General features: G+C 36.4%; 1 protein-coding gene across 1 annotated transcript in view; it reads right to left on the bottom strand.

Moving 5' to 3' along the window:
• The window catches only part of LOC149065761 (homeobox protein SIX6-like), a 59,613-nt gene extending 44,310 nt beyond the window's left edge, over positions 1-15,303 (bottom strand). Inside the window, exon 1 of the mRNA XM_089253854.1 lies at positions 14,632-15,303. Within this exon, the coding sequence (XP_089109980.1) occupies positions 14,632-15,242 (611 nt within the window). The 5' untranslated portion in view covers positions 15,243-15,303. The remainder of the gene's footprint in view (positions 1-14,631) is intronic.
• Positions 15,304-17,535: the final 2,232 nt, after the last annotated feature.

Here is a 17,535-nt window from a genome sequence, read left to right as displayed (position 1 = left end):
ATAAGAGACCTACTCATTCATTTCTTTCACGTACTCTTATCCGCGTGTATTGTTTATCCGTATTATATCTCGTTTTATCATCTTAAGTCCTTTCCGCGATTGTCCATCTTGACTTCCCTTGGACATATAGGCTCCACTGTAGACATATCACGATGGATACATTTTTTAAATATTTTTTTTTACTCGTCTGAAAATCATCAATCGTACAATTTGTCGTAATTTTGACTAATAAATGTCACCATATACAAATAATGATAATATTAATGTGTTCAATATCAAATATTAGGCCAATTTTTTCTTCTCTCTGCCCTATTTCGTTACAAATCATTTATTTTATTGTGAAGACACTGTTGGTTTTCTCATGATAGGCTACTATCAATCTCTTAGCTATCTTTACTACTTTTTTTTTCCTTCAATTTTAATCGTCATTCATTGATTCCCCCTTTCTTAAACTGTTGAAACAAAGATCCGGTGGTTTTTAAATTTATTTGAATAAATAAATGAAACTTTTTTAATAACACTTTCATTAAATTTTTTAATTTAATAAAACCAAGAAATATTCTGTATTTTCAAAACTGAAAAAATTATCAGGGGCAAGTTATTTTTAGGTGGAAGTTGATGCATTTGGATACTTAAATTTTTTTTTCGTTTATAATTGCTTGTCCATATCCGCGTTACGTAGAGTGTAATGGAATACATAGTCGTTCGTACGCATCCAAATTTCAAATTCTGCTCTTTTGAAAATAAGACTACACACTATTATTCATTCACGAATAGTCACGTCAAAAATCGATCTATCATTTTATTTTTTTCATTTGATCATTTTTGTTGCACCAGGGTCATTTTCTGCATACGAGGGCTAATTTGGGACCTACAATTTATTGCCGATTCCGAACGGCAGGCTTGTTTTTTATACTCATCGAGAGGTTGGTGCGCTAACCCCTCGATGGGAGACTCCCTGCGGTAGCAATTTTTTACTGCGGTCAAGTCGCCGTTTTTGTTGTACCCGTGTGTCAAGAAAGTTTTCTGACAAGGAATAACAATATTTTTGTATAGGAAGTGGAGGGGTTATGAAATAGTCGGGTGATATGGAAATACCGGGTTTTCTCCTTTAGGTATAGCCCCAAAAGAATAAGTTGTAAATTACTTCAAAATGTTCCCATGATGCTTCTATAGTCGGTTTCTCATGATTGTCACCATCATTACGGCTTCTGTAGGAGAAGATTCGTTTTTCTACCTGCAGAAACTTACTCGGGGAAGTTTTGGAAAGCGGTTATTAATTATTGGAAGAGAGTGCCTAATAATTTCAAACTAAGCCCAGTGTAGGCTACATCACAAAAGTTGCGTTTTATTGTGTTGTGTTAATTTTGTTAACTATTGATTCTCTCCGATTAGAACGCTAGATGTAACACTATTTTTTCCAAGATAGTGAGTCGTGTTATATGGAGAAGTATCCAGTGCGATCATAACGAATGGGCCCAGGTGAAGAAGGGGCCTCGTCATAACGCGATCTGGTTATAAAATTCGACAGTATGTATGTAAATTGATAAGCAGGTATTTTTAGCCAGGTAGCGGGCCTCGGAAAAATCATTTGCGGGAGCCTGTGGTGCTCTAAAGACGGAACTATTTGTTTGCCCTAAGTTTTATCTGAGTTGGACTAGAATATCTCTTCAAGACAGAAAGTTTTAAAAGATAGAGCAGGAGAGAGAGAGAGAGAAAGTCTGGGAATAATGTGTGTCCGGTTTTATGTGGGCCACACACTTTGATTGTGTTCTAGGGTAGAGAAAGAATATTGCAGCACCTTTATGCTAGAGCAGTGTTTCTCAAGTTGTGCGTCGCGGCTTCAAGGAGTCTCGCGGCGAGCTGAAGATATTGATCTGCATGACTATTAATGTTTCGAAGTGGTTCTTTTACATGGAGGAAATAGCTACCAAACTATTATGAGGAGTCGCATATCAACCATGAATCGTGCAAGGGAGCCGCGGGTGACAAGTTTGAGAACCGCTTTCCCAGAAACATGAATGTGCAAATTTTCACTTTTTGCGTTTATCAGCTGGTTGGATCACCTATTTTCCTAAGTTTTGCCAAAAACGAGAATGTGTATTCCTTATTAAAACACGTGTTACAAAACATTTTATTAAAATAACATCCATAGATTAGCATGAGTAGAGTAAACATTCAAACGACATTACGCCATTTCTCAAGTTTTCGAAATTTGTACATTCATGTTTCCGGCATAAAAGAGACGATATGCGACTTTTGTAAATAGACCATGACACCATCAACCATAAAAATCAACTATGAGTTTTTATTTTTCATTGTCATAAACTCATTAAGCAAGTCATTAAGCATCTTGTTTTTGATCAATTTCCGTTAGTTTACTTCATTTTGAACCCCCATCCCATATTACCCCCCGAATATAATTTGGGAGGGGAGTAATATGTGTGTTTATGTATTACTATTATGCTATTATTTATTACTGATATGTTATTGCAATATTTGAGGGTATGACTTAATACCGTTATACCCTCAAATACATTTTTCCCTCGGATATAATAATTAATATTTAATACCATACACTTTTCTACAATGACATGAATCCAAATTTTATAAAAATACAGATTCCGTGTTCCGGTCATTTTTTAACCTTTTATGGTCTCGTGTTTATTTGAATATGACAAATGCATGTGGTAAAAAACCCATTATATCAATGTCTTTTCTCAATTTTATTTTGGTATTTTAGAAAGCACATCTTTCAGTGTCATTTCAGTACAAAATACAGGCAGCTATATAAGTAATACAACACTTTTAAGGTAAATCCAATACACACACACACACACAATACTTACAATATTTTTTTTTATCTAGACAGAGTTGACGCCTTGTCTGTCATTTTTTGAGAGAATTTTACATGTTCAAAGATTTATAAAATCGTACGAAATTGAGGGGTTTGGAAATACAATTCGAGGTAAAAACTATTCAACTTTACTAAGCAAGAGTTTATCTGTTTATAGATAACATTAAAATCCAGGCAAACTTGCCCAACTATTTTAGCTAATTAAAAAATTCACTGTAATTAATTAAATTGCTGTGTTGGTGTATTATTTCAATTAAAAATATGCTAACAACACCAATTTACATTCATTTTTGTAAAAAAAATTGTTTTCAATACGTTTTTAATAGGGGTGAACTATAGAGGGTTTGATTAGATTAATTAAAAAATATATAAAAATGGTATTTCATAATACAGTAAAACCTCGATATAACGATACTCTGCAGGCAAAGAAAAAATACTGTTATAGAGGGATTATAGTTATATTAAGCGGCAACACTATAATCACGCGTCACCGCATTTGTGCTGTTGTCGATCAGGAAATACGCTTTAAAGTATTTATTCACCGTTAAAAACTGCAATTGATTGGTTGATTAATATTGTATTTAATAAAACCTATTTAATTCATTGCCCTGCAAAGGGGTTTACTGTAGTGCAATAATGTGTCTTACACAGAAAGTGTCAATAACAACATCTTTCACTATACTTTCGGTGATCATGCTTTGCACTGATGTTATTAGACGCCCTTGGAAGAATGAAAACAAGTGATGAAATTAAAATTGAATTTATGACATCTTTAAGGGAAATTTCAAATTATCGTTTTAGCGGTTTCAAAATCTCATAAAAAGTATTGTTATATAGAGGGAGTTATATCGTAGTAGAGGATATCGTTGTATTGGGAAGAGTTTAACATTACAATTTAACATTAACTAAAGAGTATTTGAAAAAATATCATTGTAGCGAGTTTTCACTGTATTTCCGCACTTCCTATATAATGTGATAGTTCATAAACAAACAATATTTTCTCGCTGATTCTCAAGAAATAAACCAAAATATTCGTCTAATGTTGTATATAAATACGAAAAAAAATCTGTGGATGTTGTTGTTGGAACTTCAGTATATGCAAATACTTCCGCAACAGTATATGTAAGGAAGAAGAATTTCTCTCGTATATGTATATAAATATGAGCGGGGGAAGGGTGTTGCTGTACTAATAGTAGATACTAACGGATGATGACAATCGCGAAACTGCGAAACGCTCAATTTGCATGAAATCGCGCACCAGCCGGAAACCCCCACGAACATAGAAGAGTAAGTAACTCAACCAGAAAACACACTCACTCGCAAACGATAGATTTGTAAAAGTGTATTCGTGATGGTGGTACATTGAAGGAGAAAGGGGCCAACGTGTTTGTGGGCAGATTTCCGGACGATATTGCGGATCGTATTAGGGGTTGTGGCTGGGTTGGCCGGGATCAAAATTGCGGATACTCTGTCATTTTATGCATGAGGGGTAGGTGATCTCTTTACAGGAAAAGGAAGCAACCCAACACAAAAGGAACAGAAAAAAAAAGTTGTCAAGCAAAATATACACGCAGTGAAAAATGTCCAGATATAAGCACTTATACGCGTCGGTGGTGTATTATCATCATAAATATTTCTTTTTCTTTTTTTTTTTTATTCCAACCAAATAACCAGGCACGTATTTTTCTCATAAAAAAGTACTGGAGTTTCACATTCTTCTCCTTTCATGATGGAAAAAAATCGTATTTTTTTTCCTCACGAATTTTCTCTGTCGGTGTCTAAGTATCATGTATGGTTTTTTTTTTCTTATTCAGAGACTAGTAAAAGGTTTTGCGCACAAGAACCGTGCAGCTAATGCTAGAAGAATATGTGTTATCAATGAAAGACACAAAAGCATTCACATGCTTGTTTTTTTTTTTATTGAAAACTGAAAATTTTGCGCTTTAACGAGATGCTCAGAAATAAAAATTTTCAATTATGAAATTCGCGTCATATTTGCAATATATATATTTTTAAATTTAAATGATATGAAGAATAAATTGCGATATGATATCGAGTCGAATAAAATAGATCTATTGTTTTTTTTAAGAAATTATACTGCTGTGTTAACAGGAAGAAACCGTTTTGGTTCTTCATCCAGCCTATCAAATCCAATTCGTTTTTTATTACATACACCAATACTTGACCAAACACCAACTCCGGCCATATCGCTATATTGCAATTTACTGCCTGCCATTAACGGGGTGGATTGGAAATGAAGGCGCCATCTGTCGGTGGTCACCTCGAGCTGGTTAAGGAAAACCTGGAACCTCATGGCAACTTCCCCCAATTTTTATATGCCTATGGGGGCAAGCGTTAATTTTTTGTTACTGCCAAAATTTTTTGTCAAAAATGCCTACCTAATTAACTGTAATGTAAATGTTACCATTGTTGCATAGAAAGTTATTAGTCGTTCTCTGGTTACGGGTTGGGGACAGCTGACGTAGACCTAAACCATAAACTAGTGTTTCTCAAACTTTAGTCAGCCGCGGCTCCCTTGCCCAATTCATGTTTCCACTGCCGTTCCCCAAAATAGTTTGGTAGATGTTTTCAATTATAAAAGAACCACTTCAAAGCATAAATAGGCACACAAATCAATATCTCCAGTTCGCGCGACACCCCTGACAAAGATTGGCGACACCCCTAGGAACCGTGACGCACACTTTGAGAAACACAGCCATAAACCTTTTCAGCGGCACAGAAGAAATCACTAAACCCCCTTCAAAATGTGTTTCCTTTTTTACTTTATTCCGATTTTCAGCAATGCAAGCTCAGGGTTATAGGGAAAATTTTTCCATTGGGAAATCAACTTTACATAATATCTGGGCTTTTGTCAATGCTGAAATAAGAGGCTTTAAAGGACGCGAGATATCTCGTCAATGCCGCTTAAAGAGTTAAGGGAACCATTGAAAGAACTACCACCAAAAAATAACAGCGGAGTTCAAATCCTATATATAGCTGGTACTTATATATTACTTGAAATAATATTTCCTCATTTTCACTTTTGCTCTCACGTGGATAAAAAGTGGAACGGAAAAAAATAATGAAGAGCGAATACAAATGGCTTTCTAGAACAATAAATCTGTAGATTCCATAATTGTGATGTGTAGTCATGTATCAAATATGTTTTATCAAGTATCTCTCACTTATCAAATGAAATATTTTTCTAATATTTATTAAATTTTTTATTAGAACATTTTTCACAGAAAGCATGCATATGTAGCAGTGAAAACTATTGTCCCCACAAGGGTAGGGCTGACAGGACTCCAGCCCTGGGGCCCGGAATGATTCTAATCATTTTTTGTTTTTTTATGATATAAATTCATGATAAAGGGACCCGTGAAAGTCTGGTCTGGGACCCACAAAAGATGTCTAGCCTAGGGGCTCCGCTCCAGGATGTGGGGGCCATGCTAAAGCACTGGCCGCTACCCCGATCTATCCCAATTTAAATTAACCGTAATGCAAGCTATGAAAGATCTAAAATTCATCTAGAACCCCTGGATACTTTGAAGAGTGCATATGTCAGGACGGCATTGAAATAGGCGTGGAATTTACGTACTGTGGTTTTGTAAATGAAGCTTACAAGGATGAAACTAAATTTAGTGTCCAACTTTTTTTGTATAATACGTTATATTTTAGAGTTCAAAACTACGCATAAATGAATTTTCTCATCATCCGATTTAACGGCAAGGCTTAGGAAGTTTCATCCGAGAATCTTTCATCTTCTCGCATTGGCTGAATTACTAGTAAATTAGGTTTTCATTAACCAAAATATACCATTTCTGTGGGTACCTGCTTCCAGGTCTCGATGTTTTTACAATAATATTCTTTTTCATTCCCGTGAATGAACGAAAATCGATCAGTTCGGAATATATGAATAGTTACGAAAATTGAGAGAACTAACATTGTTTTAACATTCATTGTGTACTACTGTACTCTACTGTACTATCCCCTACCCTCTCGTAGTACTATTACGAAAGTGCCATCTGTTGGTAAGATTCGTAACTACGAAATATCCAGGAACTAAGAGAAAGGGGAAAATACACAATACACATATATTGCAGTAAACCCCCCCCCCCCCACACATAATTTTTATTTCCCTCCACTCCTAATCTTCAGTAAAATCATCCTTTTCCCAAACGAATGGAAAATATTTTCCTTATTTTCAGTGCATTGCATTCTGAGAAGACCATTGTGAATATGAGTTATCAATATATTATAAAACGATCAACGACTGACAAGCAATGAGTTTATTTTTATAATTATAGTGTAACTGAATGTAATAAAATTCATGTTCGATAAAATTCTCAAAAACATATGAAATCTACAAATATATCTAAACTTCCATAAAAAACCTTAAAACATATCAATACATAAACTTATCAATACATTATTTTCTTAAGTAGTTTAGAGTATGACAAGTCAGTATCTGCTTATATACAAGGTTCACTTACTGAATAAATTTCCTCCATTATTTCGCCAAGATGTCAATGAAGAATGTTTTATTACGAAATCAATAGTTTTCTCCAGAATAGTATCTTTTCATGTTCACCCCACAAATATTCTTCAAGATGATAATAACATGATAAGGACATGAGCTCATCGATTTGTCAGCTGGATTCCACTTTCACTTTCTTTCGACAAAAATTATTTTTTACAGCCCTTCTAGCTTCTAATTCAAGACGCACTGTATTTGTTTATATTATACTTCAAGTATCAATTTTCAGTATTTCTTGCAAATTTCAGTGGCCATGCCAATTGCGATTCATCATCATTTTCCCGTCAACCACTTGAGTAAGTTCGATATCAATCATCGCAGTATTTACGTTATACAAACTGTATATAGTCAAAGATGCTTTCTTTTGCATTATAATATACTCACCAATATTACGACAACCAACGTCCCAGATTAGATTTTATAATATTCTAGCCGCTATACTTACGAATTAATCAGCAAGATTCCGTATAGTTTCTTGATATAAGTATATTTTCTGGACTTACCGTAACCATCATTCTATAGATTCAAGATCTGGCTAATTTTTTTTTTGTAAATGCTAATGGTCGATTTATCAGCCGAAGCGAATAAATACTGGTAATCACATCTACACAAAGTCTGGAAAAAAAAGACAGTTTCAGTTCCCCACATAACTCTGAATTTTTCCAAACTCTGCAGTTGATGGATGACTGTAATCGACCCAATCTCCATTATATAATTTTAAAATCATAGCGATCAGATAGTGGATCTATAGTATGAATAAAAAAGAAGTGAGACCAGATATGAGCAGATACTGACTTTGGAGTCTTAGATCTATAAAAAATATAAACTAATTACATATTAGTCTAATACTACACTCTATCTGACAGTAAAGTCCGAAACTACACTGACGTGACGTGATAATCACGTCACGTTAGAGACTTTGAATTCTGCTTCGCGTGGAAATTCTATGAGGTGGAAATTGTGCGACGTTAAATTCCCACGTCGCAGAATTTCTTCGAATCAGAATTCACAACTTCTCTGACATGACGAGAAATCACGTCACGTCTGTGTAGTGCGTTTCGGCCTTTATAGGTAGAAACTTAATCATCGTAACCAAATACAAAAAAGTACGAAACCTTTCCTATTTCTCCGTAGAATACCATAGATATTGATCAAACATTTCTGAATCTACAAGTTAAAAAGTTTTAAATAATCTGTCATTCTTCCTCGCAATTTTCCTCGCAAAGAAATTTTTTTTTCCTTATAGCTGTAATTACAATGATTTCAAAGCCAAACTGGTGCAAGATCACACAAAGCAAGAGAAAATTGGAATTTACTTAGCAATGAAGTACACGGTTAAAAACGGAAAAATGCCATTATCACCATTAATATTTTTTTTTTTTTTTTTGATGTTCAAAGAAACAATCACAAAAATAGGGGGAAAAAATTAAATAAAAAAAATGGCAACGCACATTTCTTCAATCGCAATTAAAAACTGTTGAAGGTTCTTCCACATTTGAAATGAAGCCACATAATGAAGAATTTCTTTTTATTTTTTGTTAATGTTTAAATGATCAAAATGATGGTTTTAAGCAAAATAATAAAAAATAGTTTTTTTTTTTTCCTCTAGCTTGTACAAGAATGTTAATGCAAGAAGCAGAGATATTAAGAGAAAGAAAAAAAAATAGCAGAGAAATACATTAGTAGGGAAGGGGGACATAATACTAGAGATCACGGTATTTTCTCATTTGGAAAATTAACTATTTTAGGCCATGAGGTTATTAATTTTAGCGGATCGCCTTCGTGCGATACTGGATTGGTTATTAACTTATAAATTAAGGCTTTAAATTAAAATAACGAATATGGAACGAAGTTAATGAGCAATTAATTAAAAGCGGCAAAAAAAAAAAATTCCCCCCACTTGAAAGTAAGGCGATAAACGTGCCAATGTACTTAAGCCAAATTTAAAAATCTTTCTTATTATTACGTATTTAATATCTTAATTTTTTTATATGATTTTCTCCTTTTTTTCTCACACTAAGAATTTCGATTAAGAGTGTTCCACCCCTTTTCGTCCTAAATGATTTTTATTCGACGTGGTTTTCGAATTTCAAAGAAAAAAAGTTACATGCAGCCTATTAGATGGAAATGTTGTAGAAATAATTTTGCATTGGTTCGAAAATATAGATCGCGAAACACATCATTAGACATCGACAGGCTATTTTTTCTTATTGCTTATATAATAATAATTATTATTATTGAATTAGCGTTTGATTGACAGACTTCATGAAACGTTGGTGGTTCTGTCCGTTCGTTTTATCGCAATGATTGAATTTCGTAGACCCATATAGTTTTTTTCAAGCGCTACTTTCTAGCGAACGGCTAGAAAGCGACTTCCACCGACTTGAGCCGACCATCTAACGGCGATGCGAATGGTTTTCGAAAACTTCTTTGAAATAAATTTGAAACAGTTAATGGTTTGTAGGTATGCAACATAAATTTCGCGCAACTGTTACTCTACCATTCTATGCAGGCTGCTTGAAATTTAAAAGCTGTGAATTGGTTAATATGGTCAAATGGCTACTGTTTTCCGATATTATGTCAGAATATTAGTTCCATATATCTCTCTTATCTGTTTGGAATCTCGTTGCGATTCAGTAGGCCCTAGGCCTACAGTAAAAAAAGACGAATTTTGAATGTCTAATACATTTAAGTCTTCTCGGAAACAGAATGCGAACTTGAAGATCAGATGAGTAGCACCTCTTACTTGATCACATCTCTGCTTAATCAAACCATCTACTCGGAGTCACTAAAAGAAAAGAAAATTTACTGTCACCCACTGCAAGTATTCATGTTGCCGCTCGCCTCCCCGTTATTGCGAACGGGAAAAAGAGTTAACTCGGCACCCTTCCTACTCCAGCACCCGGGGCACCAGATACCCTGTCCTCTCCTAGTTGCGGCCCTGCATCAACTATCAATTCAGACCTGCAAACATCTACTGATGACAAAAATCCCTGGTATTAGGGAAACGTTCAGGACGCACGACGGCTGTTTAACCCGACAAACTCTCCTTCGATTGACAGCGACCTCGAAAACACGATCAGTTATCATGCGAATAGCATTAGTTTCTGATGAATAAACGTTTTTCGGTATTTTAGTTTATGGTTCGAAGTGTTGATGAAGTTTCAGTCTTGATTTTACGAAAAATGTCCATGAGAGATAATAAATAAAGTACCGATGTCGGGGCCGTAACTAGGATTTGAGTGTGTGTGTGTGTGTGTGGGGGGGGGGGGGGGAACGACATCTTTTCACTCTCATCACTTTCTTCTAAACCTACCGCCATGGAAAATTTACTACCAAGTCTGAGTGCGTATGGTGTTGTCTAACTTTTCACTGTTGCCATCTATATTTTAAATTTTGAGTGACTTATAATGATCAAATATTTATAGGCCTGTTCAAGGCCATAGCGGGGAGGTTTGTGGTCTGGTCCCACCCCCGAAATGTGAGAAAATGACCGAAAAAAGGGAAAAAGATGGTCATATCTATTGTTCTATCACTTTGGTCCCTCCCCGAACGAAATTTCTGGCTACGGGCCTGAGCCTGTTTGTCTCTGTAGCGAGACTTTTTAACGGGGAGATCGGTTCGCATTCGCAACTCGAAGTTGGGAATAAACAAAAGCCCAACTTTAATCGACAACCATTGTGGCACCAATGGCATACGAACCCAGGTCCTCACGATGGCGAGAACGTCACTATAACCACTCGACCACCACAACGGCCAGCGCCAGCTAAGTAAAATTAGATGATTTTGTAACGTTGTTATTGTTCCCTCCTAAAATTTGCCTCCATTACGGAATGATAGAGAGCAACTGCTCTCTTTAATTCCGACCCTGCAGATGTATAGAAAGCTATCATTTTTAAATAAGTTTATTCGGATTGAATTTTCTGATCATGATAAGAGACCGAACGACGTTAAACATTAATGTAAGAAAACTTGTTGCACGATTCGAATGAAGGGAAAGAAAAGCTTTGTGATTTGCCAACTACTACCAGTTAATTAATTTCCATCCGACAGACACACACACACGTATGGCAGGTTATGAGTTGTTAGATGAATCAAAAGAAAGAAAATTCGAGATCACGTGATATAACCCTCCATCATATGCATCCGAAGGTTGAAAAAGAAGTAACGGCTCAAAGGATTTCCTCTTTTATTAATGGGTTGTGTGTGTTTCTCCGTCTATTACATTCGACAGCTTGTTTCATGAGCTAAAGATCACGTATTTTTAAACTCGTCTTGTCAATCACACAGAGAGATAGCTTCCTTGAAGAACAAGAAGGTGATGAGATGACTACGATTGTAGTTTTACGAACCAGCAGGATATACTAAATAGTGTTAGCGCAGTTGGGATCCAAAAAACCAGGCACTGCAACGAATTTCTCCTGCTGCGATAATAGTTTCGCTTCTTTTGTAATACCGAGAGAGAGAAAGAAGAAGAAAACGTGTCGAAACGTTTCTTGTTTTCTTTAAAAGATAGCAAGTGCTTAAGCTTATAATACGAGTTAATATTTATAAAGCTACTTCAAACTTTCGGTTACGCCACTGAGTGACAAAACTCTGATTGCGTCTATCGTATGTGTGATAACAAATTTCATCAGATGTGTAATTTACATTTCACTTTTTTGATAGGTTCAAATTAGGGCTGGGAATCTATTAAAATTTTTAAATGGTTAATCATAAAATTTTAATCCATTAACTAATGGATTAATCTAATGCTTTTCGTAACCATATTGAAGCAATTTAATATGCTGAACATATTTTGTTCGAACCTGGAATTTCTTCACTTGGATCTTGTTGTCTTTTTTAAAAATCGGTTATTTCAAATACCATTACAAGGCCACAACAGGCAAAATGCCCAACGAAGTGACTGAGAAAAAGATACCCATAACAAGTATGGATGTCATATATTACTAAGATATTAGAAAATCTTTTAACTCAAATCTTTTAGAATCTTTTAACTCAGATCTTTTAGAATCTTTTAACTCAGATCTTTTAGAATCTTTTAACTCAGATCTTTTAGAATCTTTTAACTCAGATCTTTTAGAATCTTTTAACTCAGATCTTTTAGAATCTTTTAACTCAGATCTTTTAGAATCTTTTAACTCAGATTAGTTCTGTGCTCAGATAGCAAAATGTTACGTCACTTTTTTAAAATTTCACGATGGCAAATTTGTGAACAATATTTTTCCAAAATGTGATACCGTGACTTTTTGACTTGATACAATTTGCCTCCGTTGTTTCTTCATAAGCTGAAAGAGAAAGACAAAATTTTGCGACCTCCCAAAATTTTGACGAACGAGACTCCGGAATGCGAACCACTCAATTTTTTGGGAAAATTAACATATGACATTTTGCCATCTGAGTGCAGAGTTACTTATTTCGAAACTACTTTTGATCATACTGTTGCTTGTTTTCCTAGAAACTCTTCTTAAATGGGAAATGGTACTAGTAAGGAAAGAATACGAAAAACGACCGTTCATAGTGGAGACAATAAGTTTAGGTTTTGACTTAAACTCCCATCAAACTCAGTTTGAAACTGAAATCGTCAGTTTTCGTTGAATCCACTAGTATTTCCCCATGCCCCGAAAATTTGATCAAAGTATTGATTCAAATATTTTTAAATATTGTCCTTTATCAAAAATGTTATATATAGATACATAATTTAAGACATGTAATTTTGTTTGATAAATCAAGTTCAATTACTAACTTTTTACGCAAATTTTAATCGAACTTCAATCAAATTGATCGAGTCGATTGACTGAATTTTTTAACTACGAATCAACAATTAACCGATCGATTAACCGACCCGATTAATCGAACCAGCCCTAGTTTAAATATTCACATAACGTTACCAATCCCCATCTCTTTCGTAGATACACCTTAAATATGCGTAGGCCTGCCTCTCGACATTTAAAACTCCGTCGATTAAAATTCAAATGTCGGTCGAATATCAATAAACAAATCCCCCTTCGAAATAACTGTATATGTATCTCGAGAAAATTTAATTAACATTCTAGGTTAATTATAGCATCTCATTATATACCCAAATTAAAAATGATCAATTCTCGTAAAGAAATGGGAATTAAGAAATAATTACTGATTTCTTCCCCCAAAAGAATCGAAAAACAGCGTAATGATCTTTTTCCCCACCATCAAAATGTAATCCAAAAAATCATAGATTTCATGAAATCCAATAGAAATTTGAAATGGCGTATAAAATGTTTGTTTTGTGTTCATTTTCAGTTAGAGAAGGAGGGGGGGGGGCTGTTTTGAGCTCAATATCCCAATAGATATCTCTCAAACAGTTGAAAATTATTAAGTATTGGCGGAGGGAGATTGGGCCCACATGGGCCTGCTCCCCCCCCCCCCCAACCTACTGCAGGGATCCTTGTCTGGAATGTTTTCGCAGGCTCCCCTGTAGTGAATTTATAGCGTGAAAAATCTAAAATGTGGAGAATCGCTCCGGGCCCCTGGGCCTGAGCCCTATCAGCCTCACCCCTGTGGTGGTCATACCCATGGGCCCGATATAAGTCTACGCTCATGATTTTGTATAATGGTCTTGGACAAACTTGAGTTTTGCTGAAAGAATCATCACCAAATGATGTGGTAACAATGCATTATAGCATGGCTGCAACTAGAAGAGAGCAGGCGGGTCTGTTGCCCCGGGCGCTGGACTAGAGGGGGCACCGAAATCATCGTTCAACTGCTCCTTCTATACTACACAGGGTGACCAAATGCCTGCTTGTCCCGGCTCAGAAAGTATCTAGTTGCGGCGCTCGATATTCGTACCTAAGATTATCTATCCAATCATCCTCAGGGCAATGCTAACATATGTTTGTCTACCATGAGCAATAAAACAGATTCGACAGCATTATCATTGTAGCATGAAACTCTTTAAAAGTCATGATTGACTCTGGTTGAAAACGAAACTCAATGAGGAATAGCATCGATACTGATGCAGGGTGTGAATTAGAATCTTTATAATTAGATTATTTTAAATTTTTAAATTCATATTGCACCAAATAAATGGATAAATTTAATCTTTTAAAATCGGAAGTTTATGAATATACATATATATATTGAGTTGAAAATTTTTTGCCTACCATTTTCGAAACTTCACTGCGAAAATACTGATCACTACAAAAAGTGTCTCGAACTGAATTAGAAAACAAAAATTCAGTTTAATTTTTGTACTCACCGATTTTTAGCAGCTGCAGCCCTGTCTCTCTGCCTCCGATTTTTAAACCAGTTTCCTACTTGAGTTGGCGTGAGCCCAGTGGCCTGTGCTAGCTCACGCTTTTTAGTGGGGTTTGGGTAAGGGTCCTGCAGGTACCATTCCCTTAGAAGGCTCCTGGTTCGTTCCTTGAAGCAGTGGGTTTTCTGCTCGCCGTCCCATATCGTCCTTGGCAGCGGATACTTTTTACGCACCCGGTACTTGTCGACTGGACCGAGGGGCCGACCACGCAGTTTTTCAGCTTCCTGGTAGTGGGCTTCCAGCCACATGGCCTGTAATTTGGCATGAGAGTTCTTCGTGAAGCGATGATTCTCGAGAATGTGGTAGAGTTCACGGAAACTTCCCGTGTGGAAAGCGACTAAAGCCCGTGCACGAAGTACTGCTTCGTTTTTATTGAGTTCGGAACAGTTCGGATGGGCCACTGGTAAGCTCCAGAGGAAACGTCCTAGCCTTTCAACATCCCCGCTTTCTTCTAAAGTCTCGCATACGGCGGCCACTTGGCTCACCGTAAAATTCAGTGTGGGGAGTACGAACATGGGGCTGTAAGGGCTAGTTGGCCCCAGCCCTAGTGCCATCGCTGCTTCTGCTAATCAAGCCCGTCAAGGTGTTACTCGTGGTCCCAAGACCTCGGCCGTAACTGAGCAGGAGTACGATCCTCTTTGAGCGGCTTGGGGATATCACTGGGTTGTCGCCTTGAAACCGGATCGCGTCGCCAAGGGATTCGATACTTTACGCCGTTCCGCGCCAAACCATGGCACCGCTTCCAAGTTCAGCGAACTTGTCTCTCTTTTTCTCAGTCAGTGTTTACGGAAATATTCAATGGGAGAGACACTAAGCACATTATACTGTTGAACTAAATAACAATTTTTAACAATAGTTTCGCTTTTTAAATGTGATAATCATAATGTCTTCAATAACTGTACAAAATTCAAAGTAATAATTATTTAAAATAAAAAAATTGTAACGTAATATGATATCTCAATTCCTAGTTCTGATACTAAACTGCATTATAAATAGCGATCAGTTTAATAATATATTTAGAAATTTTCCACAAAATTTTTTTCTGAATAGTAGGTATAAAATAATCCCTCGTTATATGTCGCCCATGTAGGGAAACAAAGAAAAAACGTGATATTACCGATCTAGATTTAATGTGCAGTTTTCATCATTGAATTTAAATTTTTTAAAAACAATACCCCAGTGTATGGTGTCACTAGAAGTGTTAAATGACACTGTATAACAATTAAATACGGCATTAACAAAATGAATAAGATGCTTGAAAAAAATTGACTTAATTTTATTTTGCTTTTGAACATATTTTAATTTTTCAATTTGTTATGTTGAGATGAAATAGTAACCCAGATTAAGTTTTGTCTCTAATTTCAAAAGCTATGCGATCGACTATAATAAAAATTAAAAAAAAAATTATTATTACATAAAAAAAAGACAAGTTGAGAAACTAACGTAGGAGTAATAAAACAAATAGGGCCGTGAGATTCACTTTTTTTCTTTAAATTTAAATTAAAACAGAAATTTCGTGTAAAAAAGTTGATGAGAAACGAGCAGAGAAGTATGGAAATGAAACTTTCACTCACCAAATTAACTGAAACGTGATAAATTGCCAGATCGTAGCAACCCAGTACCCTTGACACCCATTAGTGCTAAACACGGGGCGTGCGGGCGCCATGGATAGGTGCATTGAGCCTTTAGAAGACGCTATTGGTCGGCCTCTTTACCTTTTATGGATGGAGGACGTTCTGTAAGCTCTCTGCATCCAATGAGGAGAGGAATCTTACGCCCCTGGGGATCACGATAGCCATTCAGACGCAACACGTTCACCAGTCCGGAGGCGAACTGCCAATCAGGGGTTTATATTTCGAGGAGGCTCTATCTTTGTAGCTTCTATCGTCTCCGGAGATGGTTATTTAGATAATGGCACCCCTCGGTATTGGGAAGATAGCCAACACCACGGTGGGGGGAACGAAGAGGGAAAGTGTTTGTGTTGTGTGTGGAGGAGGAAGAATAGAGAAAAACGAATTGGGTCGATGAGGAAGAGATAGATCTTTTGGAGGAGAGTTCCGTTCATGAAGTGACAATGGATGCCAGCAATTTTATTTCTCTTCTCCTCTTTATTTTGACACCTAATGGTTATCATTGGTGGCGAAGGGGACGCGACTCAGAGCGCAGCTTTTGCGGGAGAAACTACCGCGACGAAAATTATTCAATTTATAATACGAGAAAATATTTTAACTGAAAAAAAAATACTTCGTGATCTTCGTATGATTTATTTAAAAATTTTACGTTTATTGAGCCTAGATCACACATGTTCAACCCATGGCCCGCGGGCCAAATGTTACCCTCGGAGTGAGAGGAGTACGCCGGGGGGGGGGGAGCTCCGTGCTCCCCCTCCCCAAGCCGACCGAAAATTAGGGAAAAACTTAATATTTCGAAAGAATTAGAACATCGAAAGAAAGTATCCTTGTTATATGCTATATAAACCAATTTCTGTTAATGCTGGTAAAATGCTGTTAAATGCTGGTTACTCAAATTTTGTGCCCCACCCCTCAAGCTTTTTGTGAACAAAGGTAGATCCTGTGTACGCCCCTGCTCGGACTTACCTGATGTGGCCCGTGAAATCAAACCTAAATTTGTAAAAGGTCACATTTCCAGATCACCAGAGGTGGATTTAACGGTGGAAGCACCTAGCGTGCACCCTGGGCTCCGACGTATGAAGGTCACCGCAAAACACCAACTCCACGCTTTTTTTAATTTAAGCGGGCTCAATATTTTCTGCTGTGCTCGGTGCCTCAACTGACCTTAATCTGTCTCTACTGATCACCTATGTGACCTGCGGTGCAGTTCCACTCG

This window comes from Pholcus phalangioides, unplaced genomic scaffold, assembly GCF_987345545.1.
Source record: "Pholcus phalangioides strain wild (caught in Gottingen) unplaced genomic scaffold, Ppha-v1.0 ptg000039l_1, whole genome shotgun sequence".
Lineage (NCBI taxonomy): Eukaryota > Metazoa > Arthropoda > Arachnida > Araneae > Pholcidae > Pholcus > Pholcus phalangioides.
The sequence above is the reverse complement of the archived record's forward strand: the minus strand, read 5'-3'. Positions and strand labels throughout refer to the sequence as shown.